At 34.1% G+C, this 13,421-nt stretch overlaps 1 protein-coding gene across 2 annotated transcripts; it reads left to right on the forward strand.

The window, feature by feature from the left end:
• Positions 1–2,012: 2,012 nt before the first annotated feature.
• On the forward strand, positions 2,013–10,765 carry PIR121 (transcription activator). Of its 2 annotated transcripts, none has more exons than XM_079012586.1 (30): positions 2,013–2,244; positions 2,359–2,468; positions 2,952–3,024; positions 3,123–3,187; positions 3,346–3,423; positions 3,507–3,626; positions 3,719–3,882; positions 3,971–4,040; positions 4,117–4,181; positions 4,290–4,485; positions 4,563–4,714; positions 4,825–4,918; positions 5,145–5,363; positions 5,460–5,671; positions 5,763–5,910; positions 6,003–6,171; positions 6,257–6,333; positions 6,416–6,586; positions 6,813–6,889; positions 6,978–7,080; positions 7,162–7,281; positions 7,355–7,498; positions 7,564–7,713; positions 7,794–7,937; positions 8,553–8,640; positions 8,784–8,911; positions 9,282–9,486; positions 9,565–9,737; positions 10,021–10,221; positions 10,302–10,765. In XM_079012586.1, the coding sequence occupies exons 2-30, from the start codon at positions 2,415–2,417 to the stop codon at positions 10,494–10,496; spliced, it is 3,855 nt and encodes a 1,284-aa protein (XP_078868712.1). In that variant the 5' UTR covers positions 2,013–2,244; positions 2,359–2,414; the 3' UTR covers positions 10,497–10,765. The 2 variants fall into 2 exon arrangements, with proteins under 2 accessions (XP_078868712.1, XP_078868711.1); XM_079012585.1 differs by having other exon boundaries at positions 2,385–2,468.
• The last annotated feature ends 2,656 nt before the right edge of the window (positions 10,766–13,421 follow it).

Below are 13,421 nucleotides of genomic sequence, written 5' to 3' on the forward strand. Positions count from 1 at the left end.
TAATGGGAAGCAGAAGCGAAGGTATATATATATATATACACACACACACATAATTTTTTAAATTAGATTATTTTTTTACTAATAATATTTATTAAATTTTCAAACAGTTGAACAAGTATGTAGATAAGCTGAGAAATGCACCCCTCCATTGCCCTAATCTTTGTACCCAACCATTTGATGGGGCGACCTCGACCGGTGTTATGCTTTTAGTATTTACATGTTATGGTTTGTTATGTTATTGTTTGTTATGTTACTGATTGGTATGTTATTAATTGTTATGTTATTGATTTAAATGTAATTTGTATTTGACATCTAACAGGACACATGGATGAAGAAGGTGACTTTTTATATTTCCTTATATTCTCGTGGTATTGGTTGATGTTGGTCCGACAAAGGCAAAGAATAATTAAAAGAATAAGAGCTAGCGAACAGGTATCAAAGGGGTATGTGTATACACAAGATTTGATACCCTGATGTCCTATACAATGTTACGATATGATACGTCTTTCACAAGATGCATTTGTACTATTATGCAATCACTTTACACAGAGAAATTGGTTGCAATGTAGTAGGACGATATGCGTTGAAGAAAAGATGGCTATGTTTTTACATGTTATAGGACATAATGAACGTTTTCGAGTTGTTAAAGAAAGATTTCATCACTCCACACAAACGATTCATCAATGTTTTCATGAGGTCTTACATGCAATGATGTGTTTTGCACGAGAAATTATAGTACCAAACTCGTCTACTCCAACAAGAAATACCTCAGAATGACATAGACGACTAATGCACATATTTCCCGGAGCAATAGGTGTACTAGATGGAACACTTATACATGCAGTTGTGCCCGTTGATCAACAAACTCATTATAGGGGAAGAGGAAAAGGTGAATGTTATCAAAATGTAATTGGAATTTGTAATTTTGATATGATATTCACCTTTGTATGGGCTGGATGGGAGGGCATAGCACATGATTCTAAAGTTTTGAAAGAAGTTGCATTTAACCCGACTTCCGGATTTCCATTCCCTCCACAAGGTTTGTAACTTTACTATACGTTTTATTATCTATATTATTTATATGATAAATTTGTCAATCATCTACAGATAAATATTACCTTTGTGATGCTGCGTACACCAACAACCGTGAATTTATGGCTCCCTACCGCAATACTAGGTATTGGTTATCAGATTTTCGAAGAAACAGAGCTTTAACTAAGGAAGAAAGGTTCAATCATGCTCATGCACAACTTAGAAATATCATTGAACGTGCTTATGGTGTATTGAAGACAAGATTTCCAATTTTAAAAGAAATGACTCCTTATCATTTTCCAGTGCAAAGAGATATAATTATTGCTTGTGTTGCGATCCATAATTTTATAAGGAAATACGATATTCAAGATGACTTATTTACGAACTTTGAACAAAACACTATGGTTACTCCTAATATGGGTGGTGGAGGAAGTGAGGGCCAAAACATAGAAGACATAGAATGGGGTTCAGAAGCCGTTGACTATATGACTACTTTGTGTGACCAGATTGCTAACCAGTTAATTTCAAATGGTTCACATTAAATGAAATACTTTTTTTTTATTATGTATGACAATTTGTATTTGGATTTTGTATTACACTTTGTATTTAGATTTTAATCGATATATGTTTAATTTGGATTTTAAATGATAATTTGTGTTTTTATATTTATTTTATCCAACACAAGGTTAATATGGTTATTTTTTTCATTCAGCACAATCATTTAGATAAATTATCAAACAGCATAAACTCAACCAGATATAGATCCAGTCAGCATTTCTAACCCAGTCAGCTTCTAACCCAGACAACTTTAAACCAATCAACAACTATCAAACGACACTTATATTATCTATCAATTTATCAATTATCATAAATAATACTATCATTCAAATATTGCAATATGTTTTGAGATATGTCAAGGGACAAAAGGGAACTAATAAGATAGTGCAGTCAATAGAAAGTCACTTGCGCCAATTTTGGGGAAAATTTTGTCACCCACACCCACCTGAAGGAAATTGTTAAAATCCTCGTCTGTTAGATCTTGTAAAGTTGTCTTCAGAAGTACTCTTAGCTAAAAGCCTAAAGTTGTTGAAAATGGGTTCCACGTCGTCATTAAACTTCTATTTCAAGAATCCGTAGAAGCAAATACTTCGATCTTTTCCTCCATATTCTTCAGATATCAATAGCTGCTCAACGAATTTTCATTTTCATTGGGTAATAACCAGTATCCACTGTCAATCTAACTTGATTCGTATTGTTATCGAATGCCTGGATTGGACCACTCAAATTGTAATGCGACAGCGGCGTACTGTTCATTAATCGTTTCAGGGTTTTCAATTTTCATCTTTTGACAGAATCGTAACGCTCAGTGGAGGTAGATTTCCATGGCTGTTCCCGTTGAAGAAGCAATTGCTGCTCTTTCGACATTTTCATTGGAGGTATGTATGTATGTAAAAGACCGCTGCATTGAATAGCTAAGCTTGGTAAAACTGATGTTAGATGCTATGGAACATTACATAGATTTCGTGTTGTTATTATTTACCTTTCGACCTTTATAATCCAATTTTGAGTTCAGATGGATATTGATCTTGTTGCTAATTCGGTATCAGTTATATCACATGTCTGTTATCTTTTATACAATTTGAGGCAGATATCATGTTTTTTCTTGAATGTTTGTGGAGTTATTAGCAAACTCGATGTTGGAAGTTGGATGGCTTGAGTCTTGACCTAAATGTTAACATTTTCTTTGTTCTTTCTTGTTACTTCATGTATTCAGTGAGTTAGGTTTATTGTCTCTCTCTCTCTCTCTCTCTCTCTCTCTCTCTATATATATATATATATATATATATATATATATATATATATATATATATATATTCATTGTTGCATATGTTTATCTCTCAAACTCTCTGTAACTGTAGGATGATCAACCAGAGGTGCAAGGCCCAGCGTTATGGGTTTCATCTGAAAGAGGTGCAACAATTAGTCCAATAGGTATGAGATTGCTTCTTTTCTTCATTTTGAGATGCAAATTCAGATCCTTTTATTCTATGCCCTTTATAGTCAATTAATATGCTCATCACTTTTTGCAGAGTACAGCGATGTCCATGCATATCGGCTGTCTTTATCTGAGGACACAAAGGCACTAAATCAACTGGTATGTTGCTCTTCCAGCATTTCATTTTGAATCTTGAAATGAATGTTCCCAATATATTTGTCATTTGGCTATAATCTAAGTTCATCTAACTTGATCTAGAACTTTTTGTACATTGCATTGTTAATACCTCTATATAGTAATTTCTTATATATTTGTAGAATACTCTTATCCAAGAAGGCAGGGAAATGGTATCAGTCCTCTATGCATACAGGAGTTGTGTCAAAGCACTTCCTCAGGTTTGCTAAAGAAAATTCTTGAAAAGTATTATTATTATTTTTTTTTTATAATGACTTGATATAATGCAAAAATATATTACCAGCTTCCAGATTCTATGAAGCAAAGCCAGGCTGATTTGTATCTAGAAACTTATCAAGTACTGGACTTGGAAATGAGTCGGCTTCGTGAGATACAAAGATGGCAAGCATCAGCTGCAGCGAAAGTATGTGCCATGATTTTATCATTTTCCAGTATTGCCCCTATATTCAACTTTTCTTCCAAGTTGCCATCTAACCATTTTTCCTTGTAATTTAGTTAGCAGCAGATATGCAACGGTTTTCCAGACCTGAAAGACGCATCAATGGGCCCACTGTAACTCATCTTTGGTCCATGTTGAAATTACTTGATGTTTTGGTTCAACTTGATCATCTAAAAAATGCAAAAGCCAGCATACCTAATGATTTCTCTTGGTATAAAAGGTAAGCTTGGTATTTATCATTTATCATGCTACTCCAACAAGTATTATGATATGAATAAAGTTGACTGAAATCTTTTTGCTATTGTCAGGACATTTACTCAAGTCAGTATTCAGTGGCAAGACACGGATTCAATGAGAGAGGAGTTAGATGATCTACAGGTGTTTGCTTGTGCTTACATTATAAGGGACGATTTGATAAGTTGACTTAATGAAGTAATTGTTGAGTTTTTTGCAGATTTTCTTGAGCACAAGGTGGGCCATACTGTTGAACCTGCATGTTGAGATGTTTCGTGTAAACAAGTATCCTACTAGGCTATCTTATCACATTTGATTTAAGGGTTGTGAGCTTATTATTATTATTATTATTATTATCAAGTTTGTTCTTTTGAGTTCCTTGACCTGTGATAGTGTGGAAGACATTCTCCAGGTTCTGATTGTGTATGCTGCTGAATGCTTGGAGTTGGATTTTGCACTTCTTTTCCCTGAAAGACATGTGCTTCTTCGCATTCTCCCTGTTCTTGTTGTCTTAGCAACATCATCAGAAAAAGACAGCGAGTCACTGAACAAGAGGGTGAAAATGAACAGACTCATTACTATTTTTAAGGTATGTATTATATTAGATTCTTTTCCTTTTGAAACCAAGCTTCTAGAAATAAATATTTTATATTTATTTGTTTGCAGAATGATCCAGTGATACCTGCATTCCCAGATCTTCATCTTTCACCAGCTGCAATCTTGAAGGAGCTCTCTATGTACTTCCCAAAATTCTCTGCACAAACCCGCTTGCTAAATCTTCCGGCCCCACATGAGCTTCCACCCCGTGAAGTTCACGAATATCCTCCATGTCATTTATTTTATAATTTTATTGGATTCTACAGATATATTTACACTGATTCATATGTTAAAAAATATCTTTTTTTGCAATTTCCTTGACATGATTCACTTATCAGCGACATTATTTGATCATTCATCACATTGGAGCCATTCGTTCTGAGCATGATGACTTCACTATCCGTTTTGCTTCTGCAATGAACCAGGTCTTTATTTCTTGTATACATTTTTTACTTTCTGTATCTGTATGTAAATGTCTTAGGGGCTGTTTCTTTTTTTTTTCTTCCCCATTAAGTCCTCTATAGGTAAAGTGGCTGAATGGGTAATGATGTTTGTCTAGATATTCACACAGACTTATTTTTCTGTCTTCATAGCATTCTGAGTTCTTTTCTACATTTGTCAATGAATGTGTTTGTTTCCTGATTTTGGCAGCTAGCACTATTGAAAACAATAGATAGTGCAGATATTGAATGGTCAAAGGAAGTCAAAGGTTGTATGTACGATATGGTTGTTGAAGGTTTTCAGCTTTTAAGCCGATGGAGTGCACGCATTTGGGAGCAATGTGCATGGAAATTCTCACGCCCCTGCAAGGACTTTGCCCCTAATTCAGAGTCACTTGAAACCACATCACCAGTTTCTGATTATGAAAAGGTCTCTCTCTTTTTTTATGTATGTTGTTATGATTGAATTTGAATCTCTTTCTGTGGTACCTCCAACAAAAGTCAAAACTTTATATATCTTTTGTAGGTGGTTCGGTTTAATTACAGTGCGGATGAAAGGAAAGCTTTGGTTGAAGTTGTTAGCTACATTAAAAGCATTGGATCAATGATGCAGAGGTGTGACACATTAGTAGCAGATGCCTTGTGGGAAACTGTCCATTCTGAGGTTCAAGATTTTGTACAGAACACATTGGCAACCATGTTACGGACCACATTCCGGAAGAAAAAAGACCTTTGTAGGTTGGCATCCTTTTTCTTTTTTCTTTTCTTTTTCATGCCTTTTTATGTTTTCATGATGGCTCTACAAGGTTGGTTCTTATATGTTTTTCAGGATACTATCTGATATGCGGACCCTATCAGCTGACTGGATGGCTAACACCAGCAGGACTGATTCTGAGTTGCAAACATCACAACATGGAGGTGAAGAAAACAAAGGAAGCTTCTTTTATCCAAGGGCAGTTGCACCTACTGCAGCACAGGTTAAAACTTAAAACTAAAAGTTTGAATCACTAGTCTAATCTATCCAGGAAATTTCTTTGTAAACTTGTCTGTTGATCTCTCTTTCTTTCAGGTACATTGCCTGCAATTTTTGATATATGAGGTGGTATCTGGTGGTAATATGAGGAAGCCAGGTGGTCTTTTTGGGAATAGCAGCTCTGAGATTCCTGCAAATGATTTGAAACAATTGGAAACCTTTTTCTACAAGCTTAGTTTCTTCCTGCACATACTAGACTATTCAGGTTAGCTATTTTTTGTATTCTGATGAATGATTTTTTTTTTGATCGTATCATTGCTAAAATAACCTTTTTCTTTTTAACATTTCAGTTACGGTTGCAACGTTGACAGATCTTGGTTTCTTATGGTTTAGAGAATTTTATTTGGAATCTTCACGTGTCATTCAAGTAAGCCTAAAAATTCAGTAATAAATATATATCATCATGACTGTTTTACTGTTGACAGTAATTTTGGCTCTTATGAATGTAGTTTCCTATTGATTGCTCCCTTCCTTGGATGTTGGTGGATCATGTACTGGAGTCACAAAATGGTGGTCTTCTTGAAAGTGTTCTGATGCCATTTGACATATACAATGATTCTGCTCAACATGCCCTGGTTGTGCTCAAGCAACGCTTTCTCTATGATGAGATCGAAGCTGAGGTAATTTACCTTCAATATCTTTAAGATTTGCATTGTTGCATAATTATGCTTTCCTAGATCATTGTTTTCTATTCAACAATAGCTATAACTCTAGATATGTGACTTTATCCTTACAGTTATTGAATTTCTGTATTTCCAATTCAAATTCTCAACAGAAAGGAAATCATGCTTTGCTTCTGTTTGACTTTTTGAATATTTACTAAATGTCTGCATATGTTTTTTTTAGGTGGATAATTGTTTTGATATATTTGTCTCGAGGTTGTGCGAAGCTATATTCACACATTATAAAAGTTGGGCTGCTAGGTAAAACCCTTCCCTTTACTTTGACTTTATCCTATTAGAGTTGACCGAAAAAATGTAGTTGTCACAAATGAGTTTCCAAAATTTCCAGTGAGCTTCTTGATCCTTCATTCCTTTTCGCATTGGATAATGGAGAAAAGTTCTCTGTCCGCCCAATGCGGTTCACTGCCCTACTCAACATGAAAAGAGTCAAGGTAAGCAAAATACCTATTTTGCCCTGACTGTGTAACTGTAACATTATCTTTCTCACACTCACAAATATTTATAATCTACAGTTACTTGGAAGAACAATCAACTTGAGAAGCTTGATATCTGAGAGGATGAACAAATTATTTAGAGACAACCTTGAATTTTTGTTTGATCGTTTTGAATCCCAGGACTTGTGTGCTATTGTTGTAAGTAATAGCAACTTTTATCTTTTGTGTCATTCTAGCTGTTATTTGATGTTCTTTTGTTTAATCTATCTAGGAGTTGGAGAAGCTTCTGGAAATCTTAAAAATGAGTCATGAATTCTTGTCGCGTGATCTCACTATAGATTCATTCAGTATAATGCTAAGTGAGATGATGGAAAATGTCTCTCTTGTTTCTTACTCAAGTCGACTTGCTTCTCAGGTATAAACTTAGTCATTATACTTTTTCTGTTTTTTTGCATAAAATAATAGTTTCCTTTATCCTAGATATGGACAGAAATGCAAAATGATTTCCTGCCAAATTTCATCCTATGTAACACAACTCAACGTTTTGTCCGATCGTCAAAAGTCCCTTCTGCCCCTGTTCAGAAACCATCAGTTCCATATGCCAAACCTAACTTCTATTGTGGAACTCAAGTAAGAAACTATTACATAAAATCATCAATAATTCTTTTTCATGTTACTTACAACAATGTTATTAATTTGGGGTATTTTAGGAATTAAACAATGCACATCAAAGCTTTGCTAAATTGCATAGTGGGTTCTTTGGGCTACCTCACATGTTCTCAATTGTACGACTTTTGGGTTCTAGATCATTGCCATGGCTTATTCGTGCACTACTGGATCATATATCAACCAAGGTACACATGATTATTTTACAGGGTTTAGGTAAAATCAGCCATCCAAGTATTTGTTGTGTGCACATTTGGTCACTCTGGAATTTTCTTTTGTACATATCTTATTGGGTCCCTAAATATTTTAAATTTTTATCAAATACACTGTTATGACCGGCTATAGCTGGCTGCTGCTTGCATGGTATAATCAGTACAACAAAAAGATTTTTAGGGAGCTTTGATGGACAAAAATTCTAGTGACCAAATTATATACTTTTTTTTGTCTACTTTTGAAATTACATAAATTATATCAATTGTTATCTATTAATTAAGGTTAAATGCAAGAAACAGTAATAAACTTTATGTTTCCTCTTTGCAGCATTGATGTCCACATTTGGTCAATCTAGAATTTTCTGTCCATTAAAGCTCCCTAATCTATTACTGTTGTTCTGATTATACCATTATGACCAGCAGACAACCTGCCATACTGGTGTATTTGATACAAGCTTAAAAAGTTTAGGGACCCGATATGTACAAAAAAAATCCAGAAGGACCAAATGTGGACACAATGAATAGTAGGATGGTCTTTAATCGTATATAACTACCATGATCTAACATCACAGTTGGCTGTAACTGATTCAGATAACAAACCTAGAACCAATGGTAACTGGATTACAAGAAACATTGCCCAAATCCATTGGTTTACTCCCTTTTGATGGTGGCGTTACAGGTGACTGAATCTTTTTAAAAAAAATGTTCTTTTTTGTTGTATGTATCTAAAATTTATTATATATATATATATATATATATATATATATATATATATATATATATATATATATATATATATATATATATATATATATTTTTCAGGCTGTATGAGGCTTGTGAAAGAACTTCTTAAATGGCAGTCAAAAACAGAACTTAAAGCAGAGATTCTACATGGGATCAAGGAGGTTGGAAGTGCATTATATTGGATGGGCCTGCTTGATATAGTTTTGGTAAGCTCTCTAGCCTCTGCTCTAATTATCTATATTACAGTAAGTTGCATTTTTGGTCCCTGAATATAGCTGATTTTTGCAATTTTGGTTCCAAAAAGTTTTCTTATGCAATTTTGGTCCTTATTTGAGGTTTTTGGTTCCCAACTATTGCTGGTTTTTGCAATTTTGGTTCATTTAACTTGGAACATGGATCAAAATGGCTACAACAACCTCTCGAATAAGGACCAAATTTGCAAAAAGAAAACTTTTTGGGACTAAAATTGAAAAAATCAGCTATACCCAGGGACCAAAAATGTAATTTGTTCTTATTTGTTATATTAAGTTAAATAACGAACTGCTGCTTAATCTTCTAATTTCATATGATCAACAGAGAGAAATTGATACAACACAGTTCATGCAAGTGGCCTCATGGTTAGGCTTAATACCTGGTGCAGATGGTCAAATACTTCAAACTCAAGAAGACGGAAATACCCCTGTTGTCACTCTCTTCAAGTCAGCTACCGCTGCCATTGTATCCAGCAACCCCGTAAACCCCACACCCTTCTACACAATGTCAAAACAAGCTGAAGCTGCTGGTGTGTGATGTTTATCTTATAAAAAAAATTAAGGGATTATTATATTTATAAAAGTAATAATTTTTGAAATTGTTGCAGATTTATTGTACAAGGCCAACTTAAATACCGGAAGTGTCCTTGAGTATGCCCTTGCTTTTACCAGTGCTGCACTTGATAAATATTGTGTCAAATGGAGTGCTGCACCAAAGACTGGCTTCATTGACATCACCACATCAAAGGATTTTTACCGAATATTTAGCGGTCTCCAAATTGTAAGTCTACGATGATATTGAAGAGGAGTGAGGGCATTTACGTCTTTTTGCACATACGACAGTCCTTGTCCCACCTTTCTTGGGTTTGTAACGTTTTTGGTGATTATTATAGAAAGAAATCAGGAGGAATACTCAGGGGACTAAAAGCAGAGAAGAGTCATCTTACTTACAACTTGGACAAAAACCCTCAAATACGGACCAAAATTGCAAGAACCAACTAACTATAACTATATATATATTCAGGGACCAAAGTTGTAATTGGAGTATTTTTTGTTATTTGCAGGAATATCTGGAAGATTCTATGCAAAACAAGCATGAAATGCTGGGGGATTCAGTTGCATGGGGTGGTTGCACGATAATCTACTTGCTTGGTCAACAACTCCATTTTGAGCTGTTTGACTTTTCGTATCAAGTCCTGAATATTGCTGAAGTTGACAATGCAGCAGCAACTGGAGCTTCAAATAAGAGTCCACAGTTTTCTCAGGTTTAATCATATTTTGAGTCATGTAATTTTAAAAAATGAATTAAAGTCATGTGGAGTAATTATTAAGTTATAAATTGTAGGGGTGGGAAGGGCTAATAGAAGCTATGAAGAAAGCAAGACGGTTAAACAACCATGTGTTTTCAATGTTGAAGGCACGGTGTCCTCTTGAAGACAAGCAAGCCTGTGCTATCAAGCAGAGTGGGGCCCCTCTTCACCGCATCAAATTCGAAAACACAGTCTCTGCCTTTGAAACTCTCCCACAGAAATCTTCTTGACACAATTATTTCTAAATCTCCATCTCCTTATTTTCTTCCATATTTCTTGTTGTTTCTTGTTTGTTGTGATAACTACCGGTTGTACTCCTCCTGGAAATTTGAAAAAGATTAAATGGGGAAAAATACCCATGTTATGGAACTTGATTAAACTAATGATTGGAGGGAGAATTCTGGGGTTGGGCTGAAATTATTTTTTGAGTTTATGTAAACCTATTTACTGGAGTATTTTATATGGAAAAATAAAAAATTGGCCAAATTAAATTTATCAATGAAGTCGACCAGTTGATATTACCACGATTATAATGGTGTAATTAGTTTCAAGATCAGATGGTTTTTAGGGTATCGGGGTTTAATGAAAAATGACATACAACTTATAAATCATTGTGCATTCGATTGTCTCTAGTATTTTATATTTCATTAGTGTGATGTAAGAAAAATGTAATTTATAACGATACAAAGAAGAAAAGTATTTTATAATGATATAAATAAAACAAATTTTGAGACATTATATGTTGGATATAAGATAAATTTATATTATTACGTAAATAAAAATGAGTGGTTTCAACAGTATATTTAGATTTATACAAATTTAATCATTATGTAAATAAAAATAGGCGATTCGAATGATATATTCAAATTCATGTCGATTGTTATGTAATAAACGTATGATAGAAAGTCAATGTGAATAACTTGAATAACTTATAAAGGTAACAAAAATAATGTTAAGATTAGTGTTCAATCAATGCATATTGTTAGCAACTCATTTTTGGAAACCTTGAAAATGATTAAACGGGAAAATTACTAAAGCATTTTTGGATTGATATTATGGAACTTGATTAAAATATTGGTTGGAGGCAGAATTGTAGGCTTGTGATTATTTTATTAATTTATTTACATACGTTTAGTTATTCACAGATAAATAATAAATAAGTTGAATTCTGTATTTTTGTAATATTTTATATTGAGATAAATTATAAAAAATACAGAGGACTAGCAAGCGTTTCTTAGCAAGTCTATAGTTTTAATGGAAAAAGTCAACAGTTTCTACCTCTACAATATGTTAGAATTGTGAGGACTAACAATTGTTACTTGTGAGGAACTTTGGAACTAAGACATGCTTAAAACATTGCCATGTTGCATTGACAAATATTCCTATGTCTTGAACCAATTTAAGATATTATCGATGTATGTATTGGAATGTTATTCGTCATAAAAAATATTCCATCTACATACAAGATAAAGAAAACAATAACTCTCACACTTGCTTTAATATAAACACTGTGACCCATCTTGATTTTAAGTAAAACCAAATTTTTTGATTTTGCTGTCACAACAAAGATTTAATCTCTGATATATATATATATATATATATATATATATATATATATATATATATATATATATATATATATATATATATATATATATATATATATATATATATATATATACCACCTTAAGTCACGCTTTACAAACAACGTGGCTCGCCACGACTCAAAAAAGTTTGAGACTTGACATTACCGTCAAGTCACGCCTTACATTATTTAGAACTATGAAAAAAAGTGAAAAAAATTAAAAAAATATTTTCCATTATTTTCGTCATTTTTTATATCCAAAAAAAGTTTGAAAAAACTTTTTTGGTTGCACCATATAAAAGTTGTTAAGACGGCCATTTTGAGAAGATTGCGTTGACATCCATTTTCCATATTTTATAGATTATGGTAAACAGTAACCTAATAGCTTTAATGCTCATTGTTGGGGAAAACGTTTCCTTATAATCCGTACCACGTGTCTATGCACAACATATCATTATAATTTGGATTTAAGGGTGTGCACATTACTGAACATGTTGGGTTTCTTTGTAAGGCTGGAGGGTGTGGTGCCATCGAAACCGGACTTCCTCCCCCGCCACATCAGCGCCATGTCATTTTTTACCACACAAGTGTGGTTTCTTGCCACACCAAAGGAGTGGTGCCACACTTTCAAAAGGCAAAAAAGAAAAATAAATAAATAAATAAATCAATTCATTTATGCCTCCAACGGTCACACTCACCAACAACCAATCACAAACCACAGTCTTCGAGGACCGCACCGCGGTCTTGGCCGCACCTAACCGCACCCTGGGGGCGGTGTTCCCTGGCCACATGTCACCATCGCGGTTCCATACCGCATCCCACTCCGTGAAGCCTAACGGTTTGCATTTAACAAGCATGATGTGGGGTGGAAGATCAATCACGTTCTAAATTTGGTTATCCTCCATGGACTACATAGCAACATTCTTGGCTTCTAACTCTTTATCATATTATGAATCTAACATAGCTTCATGGTAGTTAGTGGGTTTGCAATGGTCCCCTAATTCTTCATCAATCATGAAAAATCTATATTACTTTGGTTGTTGAGACACACTATTAGATTTATGAATGGTTTGTGTTTCTTGTGGTGCCTCTATAATAATTGGTATGGGTTCAGCATACTATTTATTAATACTTTCAGAATGTAACGTCTCAAAAACCCAGAACTAAAATTTTTGTTTTTATATTAAATAAACATCAATCGTACGTGATAATAAACCCATAAGTAAGTCATAGTGTATGAATAATCATCCAAAATACATCAGAGACAATAAAGCGGAAAAATCATGGTGTGTGTGCCATGCGATCATCCCGAGCTCTTCCCCATCAAACTGGAAGTACCTAAAAAATAAACTGAAAACTATAAGCACAAATCTTAGTGAGTTCCCCAAAATACCTCATACCATGCACAAATCTTAGTGAGTTCCCCAAAATACCTCATACCATACATATAATGCATACATACATACATTGGGCCCCACCCGATACATCCATCATGCCCCATCCAATATACATAAAAACACATACAAAACATGCAAGATTCACACAAACAACTAGCAAACTAATAACCATA

The sequence above is a fragment of the Lactuca serriola genome, chromosome 8, assembly GCF_051521515.1.
Source record: "Lactuca serriola cultivar US96UC23 chromosome 8, Lser_US96UC23_V15, whole genome shotgun sequence".
NCBI classification, from domain to species: domain Eukaryota; kingdom Viridiplantae; phylum Streptophyta; class Magnoliopsida; order Asterales; family Asteraceae; genus Lactuca; species Lactuca serriola.

What these genes read in the sequence shown, in the direction of transcription:
- PIR121 (XM_079012586.1), top strand. Translation starts at nt 2,415, where the DNA reads ATGGCTGTTCCCGTTGAAGAAGCAATTGCTGCTCTTTCGACATTTTCA. An exon ending in TATAAAAGTTGGGCTGCTAG is followed by an intron (nt 6,890 to 6,977) that starts GTAAAACCCTTC and finishes CAAAATTTCCAG; the next exon opens with TGAGCTTCTTGATCCTTCAT. An exon ending in TTTTGATGGTGGCGTTACAG is followed by an intron (nt 8,641 to 8,783) that starts GTGACTGAATCT and finishes TATATTTTTCAG; the next exon opens with GCTGTATGAGGCTTGTGAAA.